The following is a 25,178-nucleotide window of genomic DNA, read 5'->3' as shown; positions in this document are numbered from 1 at the left end:
ATGCTGATAGTCATCATATGGATCGTCTTCTACCTCGCTGGCACCTCCCGATGCCCTGGTGCCATCCTCTGCAAGGACACCCATGCTGGGCCCATCTGGCTGAGAGGTAGGTGCTCTTTGGGGCAGGGGTTGGAGGGGAGATGCAGGGTGGACAGTTCATGGGGGCATCAGTTATTACAAGGGAAGCAACAACTCTCTGGGTACAGCCTCCTGCTCCTCCTCCTGCGCCGGGGCATGGCACCATGCCCTGCTTCAGGTCAGTTCCTGCTCCCTCCAGTGGATTCACTGCCAGCTCTCTGTATCCACCAGGGCTCTTGGTAATTTAAACCAGGTTCTTCCCAGCCTTGCCATTGTTCTTGCAAGAGCTGTTAGCCCCAGAGTACAGGGTTGATTGGAAATCACTTCCAGCCAAAATTCTTATATGATTCCATTGGTGCCAAGATGATTTGGGTGCTGGGAAAGGAAAAACAGGTAGAAGCAAAACCTCTCCATGGCAACAGTTCTTCTTCTTCCTCTCATCTCTTTGGACTAGTCCACATGTGCACACACCTGTCCAACGACAGATATTTTTTTCATCAACAGGAGGCCTGATCCTATTTGCCATTTTCAGCCTTGTCATGGATGTATTCAAAATAGGATATTACTCCAGCTTTTACAGCTGCTTGTCTGCAATCAAAATCATCTACCCTATTGTGCAAGCAATATTTGTGGTTGTCCAGGTGAGATGGTTGTGCTCTGACTTGGGGAGGGGTAGAGAGACAGAGGCACCAGTGGAAGGAGCTCTGATTTCATGGTCATAGCTAAACTGCCCCTGCAGCAAATGCAAGGGCTTAACTCAGCTCCCACCCAGCCCACGTATCTCCCTCCAACCACAACTTCCAGCAGTGGCAACTCACTTCAAGGCATTGATTTAAACTTGCTCCTATCCTGTGACGTTTTTGTCACAAACTCTAAGCAGCTCCCAGCCAGCCAGGCCTCCTTTCCCTGTGAAGAACGGAGGAGGAGAAGGACAATCAGGGCACAGACTGACTTGCAGTTTGAGGTCATACACAGAGCACCACCTGCTCTAGGACAGTGCCAAGGAGGGAGGAGGTCATAGAGGGACAATTTAGGCAGGAACAAGGATTGGTCATGGGCAGAGCAATGGCAGTGGAAGCAAAGAAAAGAACATCCAGCAAATGGTCATCTTTGCTGAGCAGGGAGATCCCTCCTTCAGAATGATGTGACTTGTCTTCTTGTTTTGTTGGAAATAACGACTCTTTTCCTTGCCCCTGCCAGACATACTTCCTGTGGGTTTCTGCCAAGGACTGCATCCATGTACACCTGAATGTTACCAGGTGAGCACTGCTGCCCTTTGAATCCCACTGCCCCACCACAAACCTGCTGTACTCTCTCACACAGCTAAGATACGACAAGGGGATAATTCCACCTCCCTCAGTGCTGCCCAAAACTAAACCTGCTCAGTCTCCAGCTAGCCTTAGATCCTTAGCAGTTGAGGTTAATGACCTGTGGATCTAGCAGGGTTGGGATTCAATTCAAAAATACAAGCATTACTCAAAGCAGATAGTATTAAATAAATAATTATTATTAAATAAAATGATTCATAGCTGACTTTTGCTTCTCTGGGGAAGATAACAATGCAGTGGGCAAGCCTCAGGCTGAAACAGGTTCTTGTCCACTTTTGCAAGGCTGGATCTACTGGAAACCAATCCAAGTCTATTCATTTATTCACTATTGAGAAGCTCTTCTAAAACGAACAACAGGAATCAGGCCTTGATAATTGTCATGAGCATGGACAAAAAATAGGAAGCAAGGAGAGAGGGCAGCAAAGCAAGGGTCAGGATTTCTAGCCTGGACCCCTGGAGTCCTCACACTACTTCTAGCAGCTCCTACAGTCCCTCTGTCCCCACCTATACCATGGATGGGAGCAACATGGCCTAGAGCCACTGCTCTAATCTCACAAACCTTCTCCTCCTGCTGCAGGTGTGGCTTGATGCTAACACTGACAACAAACCTAGCAGTGTGGATGTCAGCAGTGACAGATGAGTCTGTTCACAAAGCACATTCAAAGCTCAAGAAGAACATGACAGAGGAAATCTTCAGGTGGCTCCTGAAAGGTAATTTGCTCATTTGTGAAGCCATTTGGTCCAGGGAGGGAGTCCATGAGGTAGAAATTGTTCTGCAAGTCAGGTTTTATCCCTTTCCAGAAGGCCTCTCTAGAGCTGGAGGTGCCTTTGGCACAGCTGGTTTGTTAAAAGGAAGGTTCATTTCTTAACCTGTATTACAGAGGAGTTAGAAAGGTGAAAGACTCTGAACAAATGGGATAGGAATGAAGAAGGAATGGAAAAGGAGAGATTTAACCTGCCACCTAACTCCAGAAAGAACATGGGCACCGGAAAGCTGAGGTTGAAGTGTCATTGCTTTCAAAGTGGTCACATAGTCTTTTGTCCTTGGTCTTGTTTTTCACTGACCCTAAGCATCTAGTTCTTCAGGGCTGATGATGAGTTCTGGCTCCTTGTTTTAATGCCACTGCATCTATGTTTTTATCACGTTTCAGTGGGAATGAGAAGTAGTGCAGTTGATGAATGCAATTGCAACAGCCAAATCTGCCAGATCTTCAAGAATGGCTACTTTTGGCTGTACCCCTTTAACATTGAATACAGCCTCTTTGCCTCTGCCATGGTCTATGTCATGTGGAAGAATGTTGGACGCTTCATAGACCATCACTCCCATCACATTCAGCACCTGAAGTTCAAGCTCTTCCAAAGGACCTTCTTTGTAGGCATCATGTTGGGCCTCATTGTTCTGGTGAGTGGTTTGGGAGTGCTCATTCTTTATGAGGTGCAGGTAAATTCCAGCACTGAATCCAGCAAGAAGAACCAAGCACTCACCATGTACTACATCTTCAACATTGTTTGTCTGAGCCTGATGTGTCTTCTTTGCATTGGCGGCTCTGTCATCTACCGGTTTGACAAGAGGGACATGGATCGGCACAAGAACCCAACCAGGACCCTGGACGTGGCCCTGCTGATGGGTGCAGCCTTGGGACAATATGCCATTTCCTACTACTCCATTGTGGCCATTGTAGCCAGCACACCAAGGGACACTATCAGTGCTCTCAACCTCACCTATGCCCTTCTAATGATTGCCCAACACACCTTCCAGAACATCTTCATCATTGAAGGCCTCCACCGGCAGCCCCCCAAGGAAGACTACAAGCACCAGAAGGATCTCTATGGACTCACCTTTGTCAACATCAACGCAGTGTCCCTCAGAGTGCCTGACAGTGGCAGCACTTTGGCCCCTGGCACTGCCTCTGGCCCTGAAGCTACGTGTCCTTCTGAACCCGTGCGGCCCCTCACTGCCCCGAAGAAGGAGAAATGGAGGAGGAAACTCTTAAGGGAGATCTCCATGTTCCTCCTGCTGAGCAATATCATAGTGAGTACACGCAGAGTTTGTTGGGGTGGGAAGAGGGGAGCAAACACAAGGGAGAAGTGTCTGTGAAGGAAAGGATGTGGCCCATGCAAAAACAGCCCTTTCTGTGCCTCCACTGTACAGAGAGCACACTATAAGTGCAGAGTTGTGATTCCCTTGCCTCTTAAAAAAACTCAAGTCCAACCTCTGATCCCAGTTGCTGTGAGGAGAACCTGGTCACTGACAACCTCAGCTGGGGTTTTCCCTTTCATGAGCAGCCAGGGGACCACAGTTCCCTGCAAGAGAAATGTAGGATTACAGCTGCACATCCAAAGAAGCCAAACATGTTATGTTTCTAGAGAACCTCCAAATCCTCAACTAGTCAGTCACATCCTGTCCTCACACTGATTTCACACAGAAGCTCACAGAGAATGAGCTGACAACCCCCATGCAACCAGACACACATGCTGGCTGGGCTTCTGAGCCAAGTGTACATGGCATGGGGAGGCCAAGCTGCTCCAGCTGAGCCCTGCCCACGTTTGTTCCATCCGCAGGGTCAGCACAGGCCAGGTCCTTGCTAGCATAGAACATGCTCGAGTTCTTCCCTTGGTGAGTGCTTCAGCCCTTGGTTCAAGTCTGTCTCTGAGCACAGACTGGGCTTAGGGTAGAGCACTAGACCATGCTTGGTCTGAATGCAGAGACAGGCTCCTGGCACAGGTCCCATGCTTGGAATGTCACACTTTGCCCACCTCTGTGGTTGCAGGTGCTTGCTGTACCCCACACATTTCTCACTGTGATGTTACTCTCCCATTTCCTCCAACAGCTCTGGATCATGCCAGCCTTTGGTGCCCGGCCCCAGTTTGACAATGACACAGAGCTGAACTTCTATGGGGACTCCATGTGGCCAGCCATCGTGGACATTTGCCTGCCCTTTGGGATCTTCTACCGAATGCACGCAGTGGCCAGTTTGCTGGAGGTCTACATCGTGTCCTAGAGAACTCCTTCACAAGGAAGATGAGATCCTCCTCAAGCAATCCACCTTCTTCCTCCTCCAGGGCTGGGAGACCACCCAGATGTCCCAAAGAGTCTCCAGCACTGCCTGAATCATGTCCCGTTGCACTGTTGGGGTGTTTATGTACTGTCAGTGAAGATCATCCAAACATAGTCCAGATTTTATTTTTGCTACTTGTGTGTGGATGTGCCTGTGTGTGTCTGAAGTTCCTACAGCTTAAAAGAAAACAGATTAAAAAAAGGAAAATGTCCAGAGCAGGGTCATGGGAATCACCCTTGGCTCATGCAGAGACTCACCTTCCTTTGCAGAGCCTGTTCACTCCATGCCACTGATGAACTCTCCAGTGGGTGCTCGGTGCCCTGGGGCAGTTGGAGGCTGCACACAGAGCCAGAGGGTACGAGGGGCTGACACAGGCCTGGAAGGCACAGAAAGGGAAAACACTTCATCTTCTGGTACGGCCAGTCGGAAATCACTCCCCTGCAGAGATGTGAAAAACAAACTGGTGATCACCAAAGGCTTTGGGAAACATTTTGATCTTTCCTCTCTGTATTGCCCATGTGTACGGGCCTTCTTGACCCTTCCCTGTACCAGTCCCTGCTGTTTTCCTTCCTCTCCAGGGAGGCATCACTGCAGCCTCCTCTTCCCAAGGAGAGCTGTGTGTGTCATCCTGGGCTGGTCCTGATATGGGATTGCTCTAGCACACTTTTTTCTCAGCTTTCCTGAATCAGGGCTCAAGAATCAAAAAGATGATATGGGCAATACAGTCTGGGGGATGATAGATTTTTTCTTTTCTCTTTTTTTTTTTAATAGACAATGATTTTTTAAAAATACATGAACATTTTTTGTACGTAAAGTTATTTATTGATTTTCACTGTAACACTGAACTCCTGAAGGGACCCTATGACACAGAAATCAATGCAATACCATGGCCAATTTGATCTCCTGTGCCCTGAAGGGATGCTGGTGCTGCACCCTCAAGCCTGTGTGTGCTTTGAGGCTGTGAGCACAGCCCAGACCCTGGGACCCTGTTTCTGGGTGCCTGCAGCTCTCCATGAGCCACTGTATGACTGAGCGAACTTTCAGAGCAGGAGTTATGGGCTGCAGGAGGTTGAAATGCACCCAGAGTCCAAGTGGAGCCTCAAAGTCCACACTGCCAGGTCAGGAGGTTGCATGCCAAATTGGCACAGCTGAGCTCTGTCTGCACCCTGAGACATCAGGGTTTTAATTGTTTCAATAAAGGGTTTATGGTTCCATTCAGGTTAATCATTCTAATAAAAAACACTGCAGAGGTGACAGAAATCATCAAGGCTTTTCCTATGGGTGTGTGTGCATCCACCAAACTAAAAATAATAAATGGAAATCATGGTACTTGAAGTGGAGTGATGCAATTTTCCACCTGCCAGCCCAGGCTGACGTATTTCAAACCACCTTCCCCCTCCAAACCCAGATCACCAAACCAGCAGGGACCAGTGCCTCTGGCTGGTCTGACACCAGTGTCCCTGCCTGCCAACAGCCTTTCTCTGAGGTGGATAGAACATGGGGCAAACCCCAATTTTCCCTGCCCTGCACTGATCCAGCATCTCTGGATGTGTCAGTCCTTCTCCTCGCTAGCCCAGGAGCCTCTCCCAGCCCCACCAACCCTGCAAGGGCCTGGCTCTATTTTTACCATCGATCTGGTAAAGATAAAATCTCTCTCTAGAAACCTTACCTTTCCTAAAACAAAAGCCATATTAATCTGTGGCTCCTGCAGTTGAAATTAAGTCAGAAAAGAGACGTAAGCAGTGCACAGACGTCAGTCTTACGTCCAGCCCTACACATTGTTCGAGCCCAAGCTGCTGAGCTCACACAGGGGCAGAAAACACTTTTCATCACCTACTCGCTTCCTGGGGGGCACACTGGGTTTCTTCCTACGTGTTTTTCCTGGTGCCTGGGCCCAGGTTCCCAGGGCTGGGTGCACCACGTCAAGCAGAGCAGACTTTGAACTGCTCTTTTGTCCTGGATAGTGACTGTAGGGGCAATCCTGGGGCTAAATAAAATCAGGATGGGTGGATGGAGAACTCCCAACAGCCCAAGCAGCACTGATACAGGCAGTAATCCCAAATCAACCACTCCAGGGTGGTGGGTCAGTAGGAACCACAACATCCCACTACAATAGTATCAGAATAAACCAAAAGCTCTGAGGACAGCACAAGCTACACAAGGATCCCTAACCTGAGGCATCTCTGGGCTGCAAACACAGGGATGGCAGAGGCTTCCAGCTGAGGGCTGTGGTGCTCTTCTGCCCTCCAGACACAAACATGCATCCTGGGAGAGGCAGTGGATTGGGAAACAACCAGTGAAGCATATCTATATACTGAGAATGGGGACAGAAAGTGAGCACACACAGCCCAAAAGGTAAAATGAAACCCCAAACTTCACTGACAACTCCACTGTAAACATGAGCCCAGTTATGTGATCAAGGATTGTCTGCTAGAAGGTATCAGCTCCTGATCAATTATTTGTGCAAGGGGATGTGCTTCAAGGCTGATGGAGGACCAGCCAAATATCCCTGGGCAACTCCTTGGCACAGCCAGTGTCCCAGGCATGTCACCCAAACCCAGGTGCACCCCTGAGCAGGCACTGCCACATCCTAACTGCATGGATCCATGCCCTTCCCTGGGACTCCCCAATGCCAAGTGATGCAGCTGATGCTGAGCATCACTGCAGACCCAGGGCACAGCTCCTCACAGCCCACTTAAAGAGGGCTTCCATCTCTCCCTGATGGAAGGAGGATACACAGAGTACCCGAGTAACACGAAGTGTCCCATTCAGTTATTTGTACACGTGACAGATCCCTGTGGAAAAACACTGCTGGTAGTTCCGTCTTCCAGGCCTGGAAGGAGGGAAACTGAGGCACTGGAGCTGGGTGAGCAGAAAGCCTGTGTCAGAGCAGAGGGCCCCAAGGAAGCATCCTGCTGACTGCTCCTGCCATTGCAGCATTATGGAGCAGAGATCCAATCTGCATTAGGGGATGGGGAATGAGGACAGCAATGTGCCTCTTTGGGGTAGCTGTTTAAATGGTAGTTGTTGCAAAGGAAGAGCTACAGGAAAGCAAAGGGCTGCCCTAGGATTCTGATGTCTGTCCAACAGCTTCCAGTGTCACTGGGTTTGGTATAAAATCCATGTTGGCTGCCCAGGGATCTGAGCACCAGTGTGCCACAGGGTTTGGTGGGAGCTGTGAACCTCACCAATAAAAATCAGTCCTCAAGGGATGCCAGGGTAAAGAGCTCTGCTCTGGTCAAGCTCAGGAGCTCCAGTTCCAGGACTTGAGCCACTGTGCGAGTGCCAAAAAGGTCCCAATTCAGACCCTGCCCTGAAGGATTCAATGCTGGAGCCAGCAAGGGAGAGCAGCAAGGAGGAGAGAAGATGAAGACACAAATCACTGCTTGCAAGTGCAGGGGAGGCCATTTCCAAGGCCAGAACTGAGGCATCTTCCCCTCCTCTGCTTCTTAATCATCTGTTATTTGAGGGTGAGATTTGTTTTATTAGGGGGGGAAAAAAGCCACAACAAAACACCTTTATTTGTGTGATTTGCTCTGAGGTGTGTCAGGGACAGGACAGGAATCCAAGTTAATTATTATCTGTCAGTGCAGCAGATGGAAAATGGATGGATTGAGAAGATCACAAGGCTGGAGATGAGGGATGAGATTGCAGCACAAGGCAAGGTGCAGCCTGTGAGCAGGACCAGCTCAGGGGTGTGCTGGGAGCCAGGGCAGGAGGTGGTGGTGGATGAGGCACTTCCCAGGGACCAGGGCAGTGGTGCTTAGCAGCAAGGAGCAGCTCAATCTTGGCAGGAGGTCAAAGCAACACGCACCAAGGGCCAGCAGGGAAAACACAGAGCCATGCCCAGAGTGGAGCCAGCACATACCCACAGAGCCCATGGAGGGGATGGAGGGATGGAACTGGGGTGGCTCAGCACAGCTCACTCTCACCCGTGCTGGACGAGGTTGGTCTTTGCAGCCACCCCAGAAGTCTCACACTCACCAGCCCTGCAGGAGACGTCATCAACACGGTTATCAGTGGTGAAGGAAGGGTGTGGGCTGGCCAGGGAGATGTGAGGCACCGCTTTCCTCAGGTGGCCTTTGGGCAAACACAGCGGATGGGCACAAACCTCCTTCCTCCCTGGTCCTGTTTACAGATCCGCTTGGCCCAACCTGTGTGTTATTACTGCGAAGTGCACAGATAACACTATTAATAAGCTCACTGCTGATAGCAGAGGGGCAAACAGCACTCCTAACGTTTACCAGCTTGCTCCCAGCCTTTGAGTAAAGGCAGCTTCTCCAGGGTAGAGATTTCTGCAATCAATAGAGCTAGTTTGACTCATTCTCTCCCTTCCTGCCCCTCTCCTGCATGCCTGCTTGTTTAATGACTTGGTTGAATTTATATCTATACATTCCAGTTAAGCAGTTGTTCTTCTTCAAAAGAAAGGCCAGATTAGGAGGATTAACTGACCTCCCACGGCTTTACAACTCCTCTGGGTTCAATTTCAGCTCCAAAGCCAGGGTAGGGCAAGTCAGGCTAGGAAGAATGCCTTATCTTTGCAACACACAGGCACAGACCCACTGGCAAAACCACTGGGGCACAGCAGGAACCAACATTTTATTTCAGGCCCATCTTTGAAGGAAAACCTTCCAATTTCACCCAAACTTCAGCATACATACAGCTCCTGGCCTTCATTTCCCAGTTCTGCATGGTCACCCCAATTTAGGGCCACAGCACTGAAAAACAGCAAGTTTGTTAAGGTCCTGCACAGAAATCATTGGTTTTGGTCAACAGAGATCACCAAATAGCTCTTGGGAGATGCCAGTTCCCTGCTAAACTCTAGAACAGAGCTTGGAGAAATGCTTGATTGCACTCAGGGCATCCCAGAACATGAAAGCAAGGAGCAAGGATATGGTTGTCCAAGCAGGCTGGAGATGCTGGTGCTTTGGGGGAAGGCAGAACAAATCCAGCCATGGGTATTCATGAACACCTGCCCAGAGCAGAGTGCCCAAGCTCCACCACAGCAGTGCAAGGGTTTGGTCAGACATTAAACATGACCCTTTTGCTGACAGACATCAAACAACGGCTACACCACCACACACTGGGTGTTCTCACCCAGGAGAAATGGGCCCCTTTCACTCTTGTTTTCCATCCCTTTCGTCACATCCCCATGAACGATAACCTGTGCTCCCCCACCCACTCCTACCAACAATCAGTTTCTTGGGAAGTGTTTCATGGCTCTGAACTCCCAACTCACGTGTTTGCTGGCTGTAAGGACCTCAGGGCTTGAGGGTTCACCCTGGGACACAGGACTAAATCCTCTCCTTCCATGAAAAGGTCTATGCTCTCTTGATGGACTCTCTAAAATCACCAGCTCAGACTGAAATGCTGAATCCCTGTTACCAGCCACAAAACCAGGGGGATCAGCTCACCACAGAGTCCCAAGACAGAAACAGGTTGCCCTGCAACAGGAGAGGGATCAAGGACAGCACAGCTTGAACATAAAGCACCCCCAACTCTGCACTGGTGAGCCTATGAGGTTGGCACATGAGGGTCCTGCTCTGAAGTCAGCATTAATAGGTCATAGCTGTCACCCCCAAAAGCAGCACTTTTCTGCCAGAAATACATCAAACTGGTGTTGTCTCTGCACCCAGGCTGGACCATGAGCTTTGCCTTTTGGGTCAGTTTGGGTATCTGTGCCCTAGATAAAAGCACAAAGTAATGGTACAGGTGAGAAAAAATAACTCAGGGTCTGCCTGAAAACAAGGGAGTGGGGAACTCAAGTGGATTTTGGCCAAACCAGTGTGGCTAAGCACTCCCAAAACAAGGCTGTGCCAGGAGATTAGCTCTACACCTGCCCGAGCCATGGCACAAATTAGTCACCACTACTTGTGGTTCTACCAGTTGGCACATCCTGAGCTGAGCCCATTGACATGGGACAACACAGCAGGTGTATAAAGGAGCTGATCCCCATTGGCTGCCTGTGGCAGATCTGAGAGCTTCTCACTGAGTAATTACTGTAATGACAATAATAGACCTAAAGTAAACAAGGTGGAAAAAAAATAAATCAATGGGCTGGGAGCAGAGGCCACATTTAGTGAGGAGTGCCCTGACGGCTCCTGTCTGCTCCTTGGGCCATCGGAGACTCACATCTATCCTGGTGGCACTCCAGCCAGTGGTTGAAGATCAGCTGTATCCGAGGCTGTGCCAGCAGCAGCTCCCATTCAGCAGGCAGCAGGAGGCTGCAGGCAGGTAAGGACTGGGCTCAGCTGCTCCCCAGAGCACACAGCTGTGGGGTCAAGGGGTTGGGTCCATCGCAGCAGATGTGTGTGCAGCACTCGGGTACCTCCTGATGCAGCCTGGATGGGTTTCCGTCTGATCCTGCTGATTTTATGGCCTCTCCCCTCCCTTCGATGCAGACAAGTTATGGCAAAAGGAGAGGGAAGGGTATTTGCTCCTGTGCTACTAAGTTAGGAGAATTTTGGAGCCAAATGGGGAAGATCTTAGGATCGATCTCCACTAACAGGAGCACACTGAATCCCCACAGACCAAGGGGAGACACAGCATCTCAGTGCACATGCAAAAGAAGAGGGAAACGCTAAGTTTCAACCCCTTCTCAGACAACTGGCCCAAAGCCCCAAGACTACACATCACAGAATGTTTAAGTTTGGAATGCAATTCCCCCCCACCCTCAAACACATCTCAGGGGGTGATTCCACTCCATCCACCCTCCAGTCATTCCCTGTGCCGAATCTATAAAGGCTGATCTCACCTGTTTTCTCTCCCTTGAGCAATATGATCTTACCAAGATTTTCCCAAAAGCTGGATGGGAAAACTCCCAGGCTCTGGAGTTCAATCCCCCAAACTCCTCTGTGTCAGTATCCTCACAGCTCTGTGCTACAAGTAGAATAAGAAAGAAAACTATGTATTAACTGTGTGCCAGTCTCAGACCTCCTGGGTGGGACCTTGAATCTTTTCCAGGCAGCTTAGATCAAACCTTAGAGACCCTCTATTTATTCTCTCCAGCTCTGCCCAAATGTGTGCAACTGTCCAAGGAGTGGGGTGTGACTCTCACAGCCCAAAACGCAAGGCAGAGATTGAACCCATCAACTAAAAATCAAGCAGCTCTGAGTTTTAGAGCAGGTCTGAGCTTGCTCTGCGTTTCCACCTAATCCTTAAGGCAACAAAGGGAAAGGAGTAAACCTGAATCCTGGGCTGTGTGTGGAAGAGCTTTGAAAGGTGAGGGTGGGAACTGTTTGGGCACCTTTTGTCCCAACAGCTTCAAATGCTGGTGGGGCAAAGCAGCACCATCAAATGCCCATTTTAGCTCAGGTGTGTCTGGACAGTTTCTGGCTGAAGGGCCTTTCCCCAGTGCCCTGCAATGCCTATGGCCACCAGGAAATTTTTAATGCCTAACATGGGCTAAACACCAATCTCTTTCCCCTCGTCCAGTTTCTGGAGGGTGCACAGGAAGCTGTGAATCAAGACAGGGAGGTCATCACACGAGTGGCATTCACAGCAGAGCACATAACCTTTCTCATCTTAGCATGTCCCCCCTTTATACCTCTCCTTTTTTCACTGCAGCAAGTGACCCCCAGGCAGATGAGCCATGTCTGGCAAGAAAGTCTCCAGGCCCTGCCATCACTGCAAGAGCAGATCAGCCCCAGTAGACACCCCCAAGATCCACTATGAGAAGTTCTGGCTGTACCGTCACTGCTCATCGGTGCAGCAGATGGACAGGCAAGCTCAGAAGGCTGGGCAGCTCTTCTCAGGGCTGCTGGCCATGAACGTGGTGTTTCTGGGCAGTGCCTTCATTTGCTGCATGATCTTCAATCACGTGGCCATCACGCTGGCAGATGTCTGGATCCTGCTCTCCATCCTCAAGGTCGTGTGCCTGTGCTGGATTATCTACTACCTGCTGGGCACCAGTCGGCAGCCGCACGCGGTGCTCTACCGCGATTCCCACGCTGGGGCCATCTGGATTAGGGGTAAATTCTGCTTGCATTTCTCATCTCATGCCTTCTTCCCAGGGCTTGGAAGGTAAAGAAATTCTTCCCCTACTACCAGAAGAGCTAGAAGCCACAGGAGATGCAGTTAGGGCGTTGGAAGTCTCCTAGTGCCCTGTCAGGCTGAGGGAAGGCAGAGACACAGTGAGTGCCATGGAGAGGAAACAAAGAAGCCAGGAAAGGCTTGAATTGAGCCTTCAGCCTCCAGTCCCAATTTCACTCCGTGGTCCTTCCCCAAAGAACAATCCAGGCATATCCCACCTACAGCCCAGCAACTGAGCACTGTGGGAAAGACATAGGAAAGGTTTTAGACAGGAGCACTTTGCAAAGTGAGAGGAATCACCATGTTTGCCCTCCTAGGCTGTCAGTGGCCCCATGCCATCCTCATCCTTGTTTGCCATCACACCAGCCTTGTTGCCAGGGGAAGATTTCTGCCCAGTGAGTCACACCCCAGTGACACACAGGCTTTTCTGGGAGATTTCCCATCAGTATTTGCCCCACTTTAAGAAATTACACTTCTCCAAGCAGCCCTGCCTCTGGTCTATTACGGAATTTCTAATTAGGCATGGGGGTGTCAACTAAGCATAGGGAATTAGAGAAGTAAGCTGCAAGGTACCTGAGTACCTAAAGCTGCAGAGATGTGTCCAAGGCAAAAGGGAGAAACAATCAAAGAGAGACAGCTCCAGGAGACTTTGATGCCAAAAGCCTTAGCAGACCTGGATTCATCTCAGATTTTCTCTGCAAGGCAGAAAGCATCACCCACCATTAGCTCACCTCTGTCACTCCAGCTTGTACATAAAAGCCCCCAAACCCTGTTCCTGCCTTGTGTCCAAGCAAAAGAAAATACTTTGCATTGTCCGAACACCTTAAACCAGCACAGAACCGGGTTCAGGAATTAGGGTCCTCTTTGTCCCCTTCTCTCAAAATCAGGACAATGCCAGGCAGGAAGGCTTCCAATCCCACACCAATCCAAGCTGCACAACATCTCCAGTCCCCAGCCAAGCTCAGATGCTCCACAGATATGTCTTTGTTTATTTACTGGTGCTTTGCTCTTTGCCCAGGGTCAGTGTTGCTGTTTGGTGGTTTCAGCATCCTCCTGAATGTGTTTCAGATAGGCTACAGCACAATCCTCATCCACTGCAAATCCAGGGTGGAAATTTTGTTCCCTGCCATTGGAATTATTTTTATCTGCACACAGGTACTGTATATTACCCTTCTGGGAGCTTGCTTATTCCCTCTGTCCCATTCCTGGGAGCCCAGGGGTTGGGGGGAAGTGAGGAGACTTGGGAATGTGGGTGCACTCAGGGCACTCTCCTGAGCATTGAAGGCATTAAAGTATTACACACATTTCAGATACTACCTGCACTCCTCATGTACCACATCAAGAGACAAGTGAGCAAGATTCAGAAAGAAATCATTCCAGCAATCTGACATATTGTAGGATCCAGAGGAGTTTGGTTTGAAGCATCAAAGTAGAGACAAAGAAGAAAGCTCAAATTACACCAGAGATGTCTTTGTACCAGTCTGAGACCCTCTCTCTGGATTTCCCAGTCCACCCTCCCAACAAAATCCCTTGCACACAACAATATCTCACACCATTTGCACCTTGTTACTCCAATGCCAACCCTCTTCTTTCCAGCCCCAAAGCCATGTTTGAAAAGTAAACTACTTAAGCAGCAAATACCCATATGTACAGGACAGAGGAGGACAGAGCTCCTGGATCAGCCCTGAGTGCAGGCAAACACATGCTGCACTCACCTAGGGATGCCAGCACCTGCCTCAGTGCAGCAGGTGAGATGCAGGTGCACACATGCCCTTGCACAGAGACAGGTTTGCTCCCACTTGGACCTGTACCTTCTTGTCTAGCTGTCCCTTTGCACCCCATGTGCAGCCAGCTCTCAGCTTCACCCTGCTCATGTCATTATTTCACCCATTGCAGGCTTATTTCCTGTGGCATCACTCTAAGGACTGCATTCAAGTTCAGCACAACTTCACCAGGTAAAAAAGGGGAGAAAAAACTGCCTTCTGCTGCTCTAAAGAAACTCTTCCTTTCTGCCTGTGATCTCCATTATTATCCTTTATTCCTGCTAGGACTTTCTTCATCTGATCCTACAGACTCTATATTCTGGGTCACACAGAAACAAGCTATGCCTTGACCAGAGTTATCCCCCCTCCACTGACCTGGGCCCACCAACTGCCTTTGGTTTTCCCTTGTGACTTGGACTGCTGCAAAGCTTGTTCCTTCCTCCCAAATGTTCTCCTGCTGCCTGGCTCAGGGAGCAGTTCATAGACTGGAGGATGAGATGGGATGGCCTTCCCATTCCTATCACTGGGAGAGAGAATCACAGAATCATCAAGGTTGGAGTAGACCTCTAAGATCATTGTGTCTCAGACTAGGCCAGTTTCGCCAGCAAACCAGGCGTTGCCTGCCCTGCTCTTTTGGAAATGGCCAACTGGGAAGATACTCAGCCATGTTTGTGTGTGCAGAGTCACACACCAATGCCCACACAGAGCAGGGACAGACACACCTTGTGTGCACACATCTGTGCATGGGTCACCCAGAAGCAAAGGGCAGCACTGCAAGGCTGATGGACACACAGGTTGGAAATCACCTCCACACTGTACAAATGCCTGTCTTTCCTCCCAGGTGTGGGCTGATGCTGACCATAGCCACAAACCTCCTCCTCTGGCTCTTGGCCGTGACCAACGACACCATCCACATGGAGATCGAGTCTCAGCTGCGTGAGGTGGAACGGCGATTTGCAGGCAAGGCTCCTTTTCACATCCCCATTTGTGTCAGGCTGACACAGGTGAATTCTAGGGATACAACACTTCAGTGATTCAGATATCACCAGTTCCCTCAAATGCTGCAACTTCCCTATCACTGGAGGTTGTCTCAAGGCTGCAAGGGAAGAACTTCACCAGGAGGGAGGGGATCTCCTATGAAACCCTGAAACTGAGAGCTAGAAAAGTCCACCATTGATTAGTATTTTTGCTCACATTCACCTTTAACTGCAAGCACAAGACTGACAGACTAGAAGAGACTCATGTAGTTGCTGTGCTCTTCTGTCTGAGGATACAGGGGGAAAAAAGTAGAAACTAATATTCCAAGGGTAGAGACAGAGGTGGCTTTGCTGTGAAGGAAGTGTCTCTCATCCAGCACCCACGGTGTTGACCATAGGTAGGAAAAGACATTTGCTAATCCCTGTTATTTTGAATCCTCACAGCCTTGAGGACTAAGCAGTAGTCACTTAAATTCCTACTGATGTTGTGCCTGCACATAAGAAACTCCCAAATAGCCATGAAATCCAGGCCATCTCCCTCTTGTCGCCTTCCTCTTCCTCAGGCAACGAGACTACCTTGTGCACGTGCCCAAACACAACCATGTGCAAAGTCTTCCAGAAGGGCTACATCCTGCTCTACCCCTTCAACACCGAGTACTGCCTGGTCTGCTGCTCTGTGCTGTACGTCATGTGGAAGAACGTGGGGAGACGCATCACCCACCACCACGTCCCTGACACCAAGCCCAAATTCAAGGTCCACGGGGTGGTCTTTGGGCCACTGCTGGGTGCTGCTGCTGTAATCATTGGGACCTGTGTCTTCATGTTGTACCAGATCCAGACCACTGGCTTGGTCCCCAGTCGCCAGACCTTCGTGATGTATTATTCCTACTACATTGTGCTCCTGCCCCTGATGAGTGTGGGTGCAGTGATTGGGACAATTATCCATGCCTTGGAGAAAAAGGAACTGGACACACTGAAAAACCCAACCCGCAGCCTGGACGTGATCCTGTTGATGGGAGCGGCCCTAGGCCAGATAGGCATGTCCTACTTCTCCATTGTGGCCCTTGTGGCCACTGACCCTGGGGACTTGTTGAACAGTCTCATCCTGTCCTATTCAGTCCTCCTTATCTTTCAGAACATCACCCAAAATGTCTTCATCATTGATGGGCTCCACCGGCAGCGCTTTGTAGCGGCCCCTGAGGCCAAACACACAGGACACGTTGGGCAGCACACAGTGGCTGCAGAGCTACCTGGTGAGGAGGAAACCACGAGGAGCAGTGAACAGGAGCACACACAGACATCTCCTGGCAAGGAGGAGGATACTAAAGATGAGCAGAATCATGAAACCTACAACCAGAGAAGAGTAAGCGTGATAGAGCTGGGCCAGGAGATCCGGAAAGCTTCCCTGTCCTACATCCATAGCTACTCTCACCTGAGCTGGAAGAGAAGAGCATTGAGGGAGATCTCGTTCTTCTTGGTTTTGTGCAACATCATAGTAAGTATTGTGCCACGTTGGCCTATGACACAGATGTGCTCTCCCTGGCTTTCTCTTGGGCTGTTATTCCGGACGTGCTCTCCCTGGCTTTCTCTTGGGCTGCTATTCTGGACAAAAAAAACCACCTTTGCCCACCAAATTTCAACCTACTGGTGAAGCAAGTCAAGGCTGGTTTTGCTGTTAATACCCCACTCTCATAACGATAAGGTCTCTCTCTTAAGCTCAAACATGGCTGGATTTCCTGGGTGCAGGTAGCACACAGCGAATTAATCCTTACTTGCCAAAACTTTAGCCTCTGGAAAAAAAACTATTAGGCTCATTAAGGGTGTTTGATGAGAAAGATGGAGAAATGTGAGGCACCAGCAGTGACTTCACAAACATGAGTCTCCAGGCTTGAAACTCACCCAATAAAGTACACTGTGCTCTGAGATCTTGAATCTCACTTAATGCAGTGAGAATAAATTGCCCAGGGAAGCAGTGAAACCCTGTAGAAAGATGAAGCAGGCTGGGGCAGAATGAGGATGCCTCATTAGGTTTCCAGGAATTTGACAAGATTTGACTTATAGCAAGGAGTCAGCAGAACTAGGGGATTTTACCTTCTCTTCCCTGGCAGGGAGAATCCTGATACTCCTGAAATATTCTTATGACCACTTGAGGCAGTGATGACATTAGGGTGCAGGTAGGGGACAGTTTGTCACCCTCTGACTTGTGTCTCTTTTCCTCACCCCTCTTTAGCTGTGGGTCATGCCCACATTTGGGGCTCACCCTGCCTTCGAGAATGGACTGGAAAGGTCATTTTATGGCTACTCCACCTGGTTTGTCATCGTGAACTTTGGGCTGCCCCTGGGCGTGTTCTACCGCATGCACTCAGTCGGAGGACTCCTGGAGGTCTATGTCACAGCTTGAGCCAAGCTGGCTCCCCCCTCCAGAGGCTAGGGAGAATCAGTGGTGCTGAACAAAGGTGCAGTAAACAGCAGATATGCATGTGGAAGCTTTTACGATTTTTCCCTCCAGCTTCTGCTTTGACTTCTCCTTGCTCCTCTCTATGAGTTTTGGAAGAAGAGGGGGTTGGTTTATATTATCTCTTTTCTCCATAGACTCAAAGCCCATAAACAAACTCTCAGGGCTCTAAGGAAGCACATGCAGGCAGGCAGCAGTCTGCCAGTGGATGCTGTATGGCAGCAAGTGGGACTTTATCAGCTATTGAGATCTTCCAGAAAAAAGAAAGCCATAGAAGCCTTCAACAAAAGCAACAAAGACTGACCTACACTCCACAGAACACCAAAAATCCAGTGAAGGGCCACCAGCCCCACCACTGCTTACCAGTCCACCATCCTGCAAGCAGAGAGACCCACCAGCCACACCAGGAGCACATGCAGCCACAGTCACTCAGGAATGAACCAAACATATGCTTTTTATGTGCCATTTTCAAAAAGAAGCTGGGAGCTGCTTTCATGGTCTGACTGCTCCTGGTGCTGACATCTGGCACATCAGCTTGTGCGAGTCCTGTGGGACGAAGCCCCACAGCATGCCAAGATGCTACAGCTCTCAGTGCTGGTGAGCAGGAGAGGCCTTCAGCCTTGCACCAGTTCAGTGTGCATCATTTCCCAGTATCAAAAATAGATGCTACAACATGACATTGCCTTACTGAGAATAAACACTATTTCTCTTTACGTGCCTCAGGTGAGAAGCAGTAGAGAAGCACTAGGGGTGATCTTTACTTACCATGGATGATGTTACCACCAGTGTGGACTAGCCACGGTCCCACCCTTGCACACAGAGCTAGTTCAAGAGAGAGCTACTGCCAACCCACTGTGAATCCCTCCCCAACCCAACACTGTGTCCCCAGTGCTGCTTCACACATCCACAAACATTTCACAAGGTCACTGTGCAAAAGAGAACACAAGGTGCCTGATCAAAGACCCAGAAGTAGATGTTCTGTAGGGGATGCTTGATTTGAAAGCACATGGGAGAGCAAAGGGGCTTGCAGCTATGGGTCCCAAACACAGAGCCTGATGAATGGAAATAAAGAGAGATTGAATTTTCATGTGTCTTGTGAAATCTCTGGCGCTGCTCTGCACTCACCAAAGAACAGGCTCAAAGTCAACTGACTCCTACTGCTCCTGCATTCACAGCTTATATGTGGCTCTGAGCAACCTGGTCTGGTGGGAGGTGTCCCTGCCCATGGAAAGGGGTGGGAATATGATGAGATTTAAGGTCACTTCCAACCCAAACCATCCTGTGATTCTGAGATTTAAAAGCAGGCCTGTTTTACAATCAATCAAAATCTTTCCTGACCCTTACCCAAGGCCAAAGTAGCATGGTACAAAAGGCAATCTCATCATTGCTTCTGTTCCTCTGTAAGTCAGTCCCAGAAGCTGCATGAGTTTAGGATCAGAGCCTATTTATGGAGGCTTTTTGTGATGCCCTAGGAAAGTAAACTCTCCCAAGACAGCAACAGTGATGAGAGTAGAATTAGAATTAGGATTCAGCATTCAGGTAGTGATAGCATCTTTTTGTGAAACTCTGATTGCATGAGCATGAACTTTGCCCAATAAGTGTTTGTACTTAGGCCCATGTCAACAGAAATATGTCATGAGAAATAACAGCTGGATAAATTAGGCTCCAATAAAGTTAATTATTATTCTCATGTCACTGTTTGTACCACAGGATCCAGAGGAGATACATGCTAAGGTCTGACCTCAAACCTTCTTCCTGGTGATTGACAGCCTGGGGACAAGCAATGATGGCACTTCATGGGCAAACCCATGACCTGGATTCTGTCTGCAGTGTATCAGATAAAATACTGGTTTAAGTTACTGAACTTTTGGAATGAATACTGAAGACTAGACTGAAGACATGAATAGCAGAGGCAGGAGTGAAGCCCATGAGCTCCAACTCAGCCACTACAGGTCAGATAAATGCTGAAGGTCTCTATGTCCTTTCCTAACAACCCCCAGGGCCAGGGTGCCTGTTTTATGGGTCTCAACTGCACAAAGGTTTTAGCACACGATTCACAAAGTCAGGAGATCTGATCTTGTTTGATGCAGCTCTTTTTTGTGCCCTTTGAGGCAGTTACCTTTGACAATGTCTCATGCCACAGACACAGAAACAGCCAAACCCACACAGTTCAGGCTCAGTTTCCAGAGTCCAATCTTCATTTCTGATTATAAAAAAAATCCAGCACCGCAGAGGAAGCCAGCACATGGTCTCCTAGTAGCACAAATCACCCCAGCATAAGACAAACAAGATTATAAACCTCTCTGGGCAGAAAAAAAAAAACAGAAAAGAAAAAAGAAGGCAACCAAGTGCACATTTCAGTTAATCTTTATCTCTCTCTCTCCATAAGTAAGCAAAGAGTTTACAGTGCAAGTTGATTTCCACAGAACAAGGATCAGACTCCAAACACCAATACATTTCAGTTAATCTTTATCTCTCTCTCTCCATAAGTAAGCAAAGAGTTTGCAAGTTGATGATTTCCACAGAACAAGGATCAGACTCTAAACACCAAGAAACAAACAAAAAGGCTTCCAGAGGAACTCACAAAGAAACAAAGCAGAAAAGGGAGGATGGAAGAGATGGTGAGAACCAGCAGATCCATGGGAGGGAACAGGCAAGCACGTGGGACACAGGATGCCCCACTCCAGCTGTGAGGTGCAAGTGCCATACAATCAGAGATTGGCCCCACCAAACCACATTCTCATAGACAAGAGATTTTCTGAGTAAAACAGAGACCTCACCCAGTTTACATCTGAACAGAGGTGGGGTCAGGATGGGAGCAGTGCTGGGTGTCAGAGTGGGCTGGAGATGGGAGGCATGTGGGGAAATAACCTCTCTCTATTCCACGTATTCCTTATCCTTCAGAAAACTGTTCAGGGTTTATTTCAGCTTTCTACTGGCCTGGACTCCATCCACTTTCAGTGCCCAAGGGAAGAAACCACTTGGCTACAGGCCAGCAGCAGCCAGTAGTACACTAGAGCAGCTCTCCAGGAGAGGATGGTCACATTGTTATCACTCCAGCTTCAAAACTTAGGCCAGGGTTACAAGTCAGAGTGTGTCACACACCTGATCCCTTACTTTAAAGTGTGAGACTTGTTTCCACGCAGTGATGGCACTGGCTATAAGCTGTGGTAAACAGTTCATAGCCAGCAATCCTCCCAAGAGCCTGAGTAAAAGAGCACCAAGGACTAAGCTTTGGTGGAGAGGGAAAGGTCTCAGTTCGTGACAGGACCCCTCACACTTCATTACCTAGAGACCATGTGGATCTAACGCAGCAGCTGCTCCCAGCAGAACACAACGTTTGACTGAAACCCCAGGATGTCTCCACTCACCAACATATAACCCCACAATGCTGAGCCAAGCCAGCAACAGCAGGTTTCCCACCAGTTCTCATTCTGGCTTCCCAGACTTCACATGCTTGGGACCCAATACATTCAAGACCCAATAACTTGGTCACTAGCAAAATGCCCTGAAGAAATTAACTTTGCCTCAGCACTCTCCACTCCCTACTGACATGGAGATGCTTTTCCTCTTACGACTTCCAAATTCCTCCTACAACTTCCCTGAGTGCCTCCCTCAAACCCCTGCCTTAGACAGTAGTGTGCAAAAGACCCTTTGGCTCTCTGCATTGCATTAGCCTGACAGGCAAAGATGGAAGGATATGGTTCCTTCAAACCCAGGTGACACTGTCCTTTCAGTCAATGGGAGCAGACTTAAAGAGTTTAACAGTCAGGTCTCTTCGCCTTGCTCTCACTGAGCCACTCTCTTTCTCCCTGTGTGCTCACATGGATTAAGCAATGCTCTCCAAAGTGAAACATGTTCCATTGCACCAGCCCACCATGAAGGACAGGTTGCTGGGCCTGGAAGCCAAGGAAAAACTTCTCAGCCACACCAACAGAACTCCTTAAGCAGCTTTCTGGGAAAGGAGTAGAGAGATTCAAAACTGAGACACAAAGTTTTCCTTCAACAACTTCTTCTTTCATCTGAGTGGGAAAGACTTCCCTATATGCAACTGAGACACCAGGGAGACACCTGCAGCCAGAAGGGATGCTCTGGAAACTTTATGGAGCCACATGAAAGTAACTATAGTTTCCAAACCCTGTCTCCTGCAGGAATAGCAGCTTCTCCCTTGCAGCCAATTTACAGCTAGTTTCCTTCAACTAAATGCTGACTCTGACCAGGGCAAGGACAGGGTCAGATTGGTTTCCAAACCACATCCAGAAGCAAAAGAGTAACAGAAGAGCTAAGAACAGTCTGATTTCTAGTGCAACCACAACAATGGACAATCCCTTAGAAATCTTTTACTCAAGATTTGTGGTGAAGGGTGAGGGAAGAGAAGTGAGCTGGGGGAGGGATGTCCAAGCAGGTCCCAGTTAAAGCTTTAAATGACAGGGAGGTAAATGAAGTGATTGTCCTTTTGGTCTCTCAGCTGGATGTGAAATGCAGGAATAGCTGTGATGAAGCAGCACACCGCAGTCCTTAGATCCAGTGTATTTCTCTTTGTAGAGGTAAGTGCTCTCTTAGACCCGTTGAATTTCAAACAGCTTCACATCTGTGTCATACCAGATCGGGGGATCCACATTCCTGAGAGAGAAAGACAACAGCCACTTTAATCCCTGTGGCCAGGTACATGGAATTCAAATCTCACAGCCCAGATTACAGGAGCTGCCTACACAGCCTGCCTTCAACTTTGCATAAAAGGAAATCACTGGTTCAGAGACAAAACACCTTAAAGGGATGACAGTATCTACAACAACCCACAAAGCCAGAGCTTTGCATGAAGTCTCTGCACCAGCCCCTCTAGGCAGCTTTTTTATTCCCTGCTGCTCCCAGTTCCCAGGCAAGCAGTACTCCCAGAACAATCCCATGTCACCCACTCAAAGTTTCGGCGCAGCTGATTCACCCTAGTCTCTTCCAAGGGAACAGTATCTTTCTCCTCTGTAAACATGAGACAATCCAGAGCTGGCCAAGTGCATGCAGTTCTCTCTACAGGCTCCCCAAAAGAGTTTGGAAAAGACCAAGTCAGCCTGCACCCAGCTGTTTTACCTCAAATAAATAACTCCCCACATGTAAGTGCGGAACCACATGGCAGTGCCCGAGTTAGCCTGGTACTTGCGGATGAGGATGGGGTGAGGCACTGGCAGCAGCCCCACCAGTGTGCCATGCTGCAGGAACTTGAGGATCTCTGATTCATCTGTGAGACCCCTGTGAAGAGACAGATCAGCAACATCCTTAGCATGTCCCACAGACACCTCCAAAACTGCTGCAGCACGAAGTATCAGTCTAAACAAACAGACACAGAGCCAACGACTGTGGCCAACAAGAACACACACCCTCTCTGTAAATAGAGTGGAGAAGGAATCAGGCAAACAAGAAGTTTGGCAAGGAGAATAACATCTCTGCCGAGCCTCTGATACTTTCAATTATATTTTACAAGGTTTCCCCTAGGGGCCGTCCAAATTCACACTCTGCCAATCTCACAGAGCTCCTTACACAGCTCTTCCTCTCCAAAAATTGACTTACTTGTCAATGCAGATCTTCTCCACCTGAGGGACCAGCACCTGTAAGAGTCGCATGATTGTCTGCAGGGGAAGTTTGGACTTCCAAGACATCACCTGTAGTGAGGAAAGCAGCAGGGAAATCAGTGCACTGCATCAGCAGGGTTTTTTTTATAGCTGTCTCTGCAATCTCTGCAACAAATGAGACTTACAAAAATCACACAGCTGGTGGAAGAACTGAGTGCACATGAGCAATGCCATAAATCCTGGAGCACTAGAATTATGAGGCACTCAGGGAGACCAGTTGGTTTAAAATAGGTAAAACCAAATATATCTTTAGAGATGCTAGTAAACTTCTGGAGTTTGACCACAAGTCAAAGACATTTCCTGTGTGGAAATTCTGCTCTGGAAAACTCTCTGATGGCAGGGGAAGGGTCTGCCACAACTCTTTTCCTTCTTATTTATTCCCTTACCCAGTCAGGAGTTGGAGTCCACTGTCCAGTGGAGGATGCACTAGAGAGACGCCTTCGATCCCGCCGGGATTGTGATGACTCCTACGTTTATTTTTAAACAAACAACAAAATAAAATCACACTTAAGAGGAAGAAATACAACCCATTTCCTGCTAATGCTCCCCACAGCTATTCCAGAGCACTGCTGGGAAAGACAGCTCACCCTGTCCCTAGAACACATCAAACCCAGCAGCCCTTCATACACCAAATCCATATGCTTTGGCCCAGCAAGTGGCAATATTTGGAGTTAAGTTGGAGGACCCTGTGGAAGGTCACAACTTCAGTCACTACTGCCAATACTCTGCTGGAACAATCCACAGTGGGAGAGTGAAAACAGGACCGATGAACAGTTCAGGCAGGCTTATTTCTTTTGGCACAGAGATGAAAGAGCTAAAGGTCATAGCTTTTCCAGCCTCTGTCTGCTGAGTATCTCTGGGATTTTTGGTGTCCATCCTGAAATAAAGAGCATTTTTCCAAGGATGGGCTCTCATTACCTCCTACCTAACAACCTCTGACTCTTGAGGAGTAACACACTCAACCCGGGTTTCCATATTCATGATGGGAAAGAAGGAAACAACCCTTTAAAATCACTGTCAGCCTCTGCATGAGGTGAAAGTGGAGACTTCCTTTAGCAACCAACTCTTGACCATACACTACTCCAACCTAGAGCTGACTTTTCTAGGAAACAAAAGGGAACAGCCCTTCCTTCCAACACCCATCCTGCACCTCTCCATGCATGGACTCATTTACATGTCACCTTCACAACCAGAAACAGCAGGACTGGGGCAGAGCTGTGCTGCAATGCCCTGGAAGCTGACAGTGCTGTGCCAGTCATTTCTGACTGGGGAACAGCTCGAGCCAACTGCTGGACACAGATGGAAAGACCCACAACTGTGTTTCATGGGCTGCTGGAAGAAGAAAACTTCTCTTGTGCAAGTCCTCAGCCAAGATCTCACTCAATGACAACACAGGCCTACACCTGGTACCAGGCAAGGCCAGGAAGGGTAAGAAAAACCGGTCCTGGGATATTTGGGAATTGTGTTCATTCCAGTTTAGTCAAAGCCACTCTGAGGGCAGCATCTCAGCCCAGTCCTCAGGGGAACACACTGTTCATAGCATGAGCTAGCCCAAAGATTCTGGTAGAGCTCTCCATGCCCGAAGGGACAGCAAAAAGAAGCAGCAGTAAGAACTCAAGTTGAAAACCTCAGGATCAGGAATACATCCCTTTGCAGTTACACACTTGCTGCTCTGTCAGTATTCCTCACATCGGACACTCAAGAGCTCCAGCTCTTGTGTCACTAGCACAAACATGAAACACCCAAGATGATGCAACAGCACTTGTGAACCACGTTGCTTCCCTGCACCACACACGTGTGCACATTGCCTATACTACAAAGCCTTCAACAGCCCAACCAGACCACATCTTTTAAGCCCCCCAG

The 25,178-nt window shown here is 48.9% G+C and overlaps 3 protein-coding genes across 3 annotated transcripts in view; 2 read left to right on the top strand and 1 right to left on the bottom strand.

Moving 5' to 3' along the window:
• The window catches only part of OTOP2 (otopetrin 2), a 4,684-nt gene extending 276 nt beyond the window's left edge, over nucleotides 1-4,408 (top strand). The window contains exons 1-6 of the mRNA XM_009074628.1: nucleotides 1-106; nucleotides 583-719; nucleotides 1,279-1,337; nucleotides 1,984-2,117; nucleotides 2,558-3,438; nucleotides 4,238-4,408. The exon at nucleotides 1-106 is cut by the window's left edge and continues 276 nt beyond it. Of these exons, the coding sequence (XP_009072876.1) occupies nucleotides 1-106; nucleotides 583-719; nucleotides 1,279-1,337; nucleotides 1,984-2,117; nucleotides 2,558-3,438; nucleotides 4,238-4,408 (1,488 nt within the window). The remainder of the gene's footprint in view (nucleotides 107-582; nucleotides 720-1,278; nucleotides 1,338-1,983; nucleotides 2,118-2,557; nucleotides 3,439-4,237) is intronic.
• Nucleotides 4,409-12,056: 7,648 nt separating this feature from the next.
• On the top strand, nucleotides 12,057-17,637 carry OTOP3 (otopetrin 3). Its single transcript, XM_009074627.1, has 6 exons — nucleotides 12,057-12,435; nucleotides 13,515-13,651; nucleotides 14,393-14,451; nucleotides 15,101-15,219; nucleotides 15,800-16,731; nucleotides 17,467-17,637. The coding sequence occupies exons 1-6, from the start codon at nucleotides 12,057-12,059 to the stop codon at nucleotides 17,635-17,637; spliced, it is 1,797 nt and encodes a 598-aa protein (XP_009072875.1).
• A 3,899-nt stretch (nucleotides 17,638-21,536) lies between these two features.
• The window catches only part of HID1 (HID1 domain containing), a gene marked incomplete at its 5' end in the record, with an annotated part of 18,028 nt that continues 14,386 nt past the window's right edge, over nucleotides 21,537-25,178 (bottom strand). The window contains 4 exons of the mRNA XM_009074630.1: nucleotides 21,537-22,314; nucleotides 22,777-22,935; nucleotides 23,254-23,345; nucleotides 23,702-23,782. Coding sequence (XP_009072878.1) covers nucleotides 22,251-22,314; nucleotides 22,777-22,935; nucleotides 23,254-23,345; nucleotides 23,702-23,782 — 396 coding nt within the window. The remainder of the gene's footprint in view (nucleotides 22,315-22,776; nucleotides 22,936-23,253; nucleotides 23,346-23,701; nucleotides 23,783-25,178) is intronic.

This window comes from Acanthisitta chloris, unplaced genomic scaffold (assembly GCF_000695815.1).
Source record: "Acanthisitta chloris isolate BGI_N310 unplaced genomic scaffold, ASM69581v1 scaffold35765, whole genome shotgun sequence".
In the NCBI taxonomy this organism is placed as follows: Eukaryota; Metazoa; Chordata; class Aves; order Passeriformes; family Acanthisittidae; genus Acanthisitta; species Acanthisitta chloris.
Note: the sequence above shows the minus strand (reverse complement) of the source record. Positions and strands in the feature narration are given on the sequence as shown.

Excerpts from the sequence above, each read along its gene's own strand:
- OTOP3 (XM_009074627.1), top strand. The coding sequence starts at position 12,057 with ATGTCTGGCAAGAAAGTCTCCAGGCCCTGCCATCACTGCAAGAGCAGA. Across the intron at positions 14,452-15,100 it reads GTTCAGCACAACTTCACCAG|GTGTGGGCTGATGCTGACCA; the intron begins GTAAAAAAGGGG and ends CTTTCCTCCCAG. Across the intron at positions 15,220-15,799 it reads GGTGGAACGGCGATTTGCAG|GCAACGAGACTACCTTGTGC; the intron begins GCAAGGCTCCTT and ends CCTCTTCCTCAG.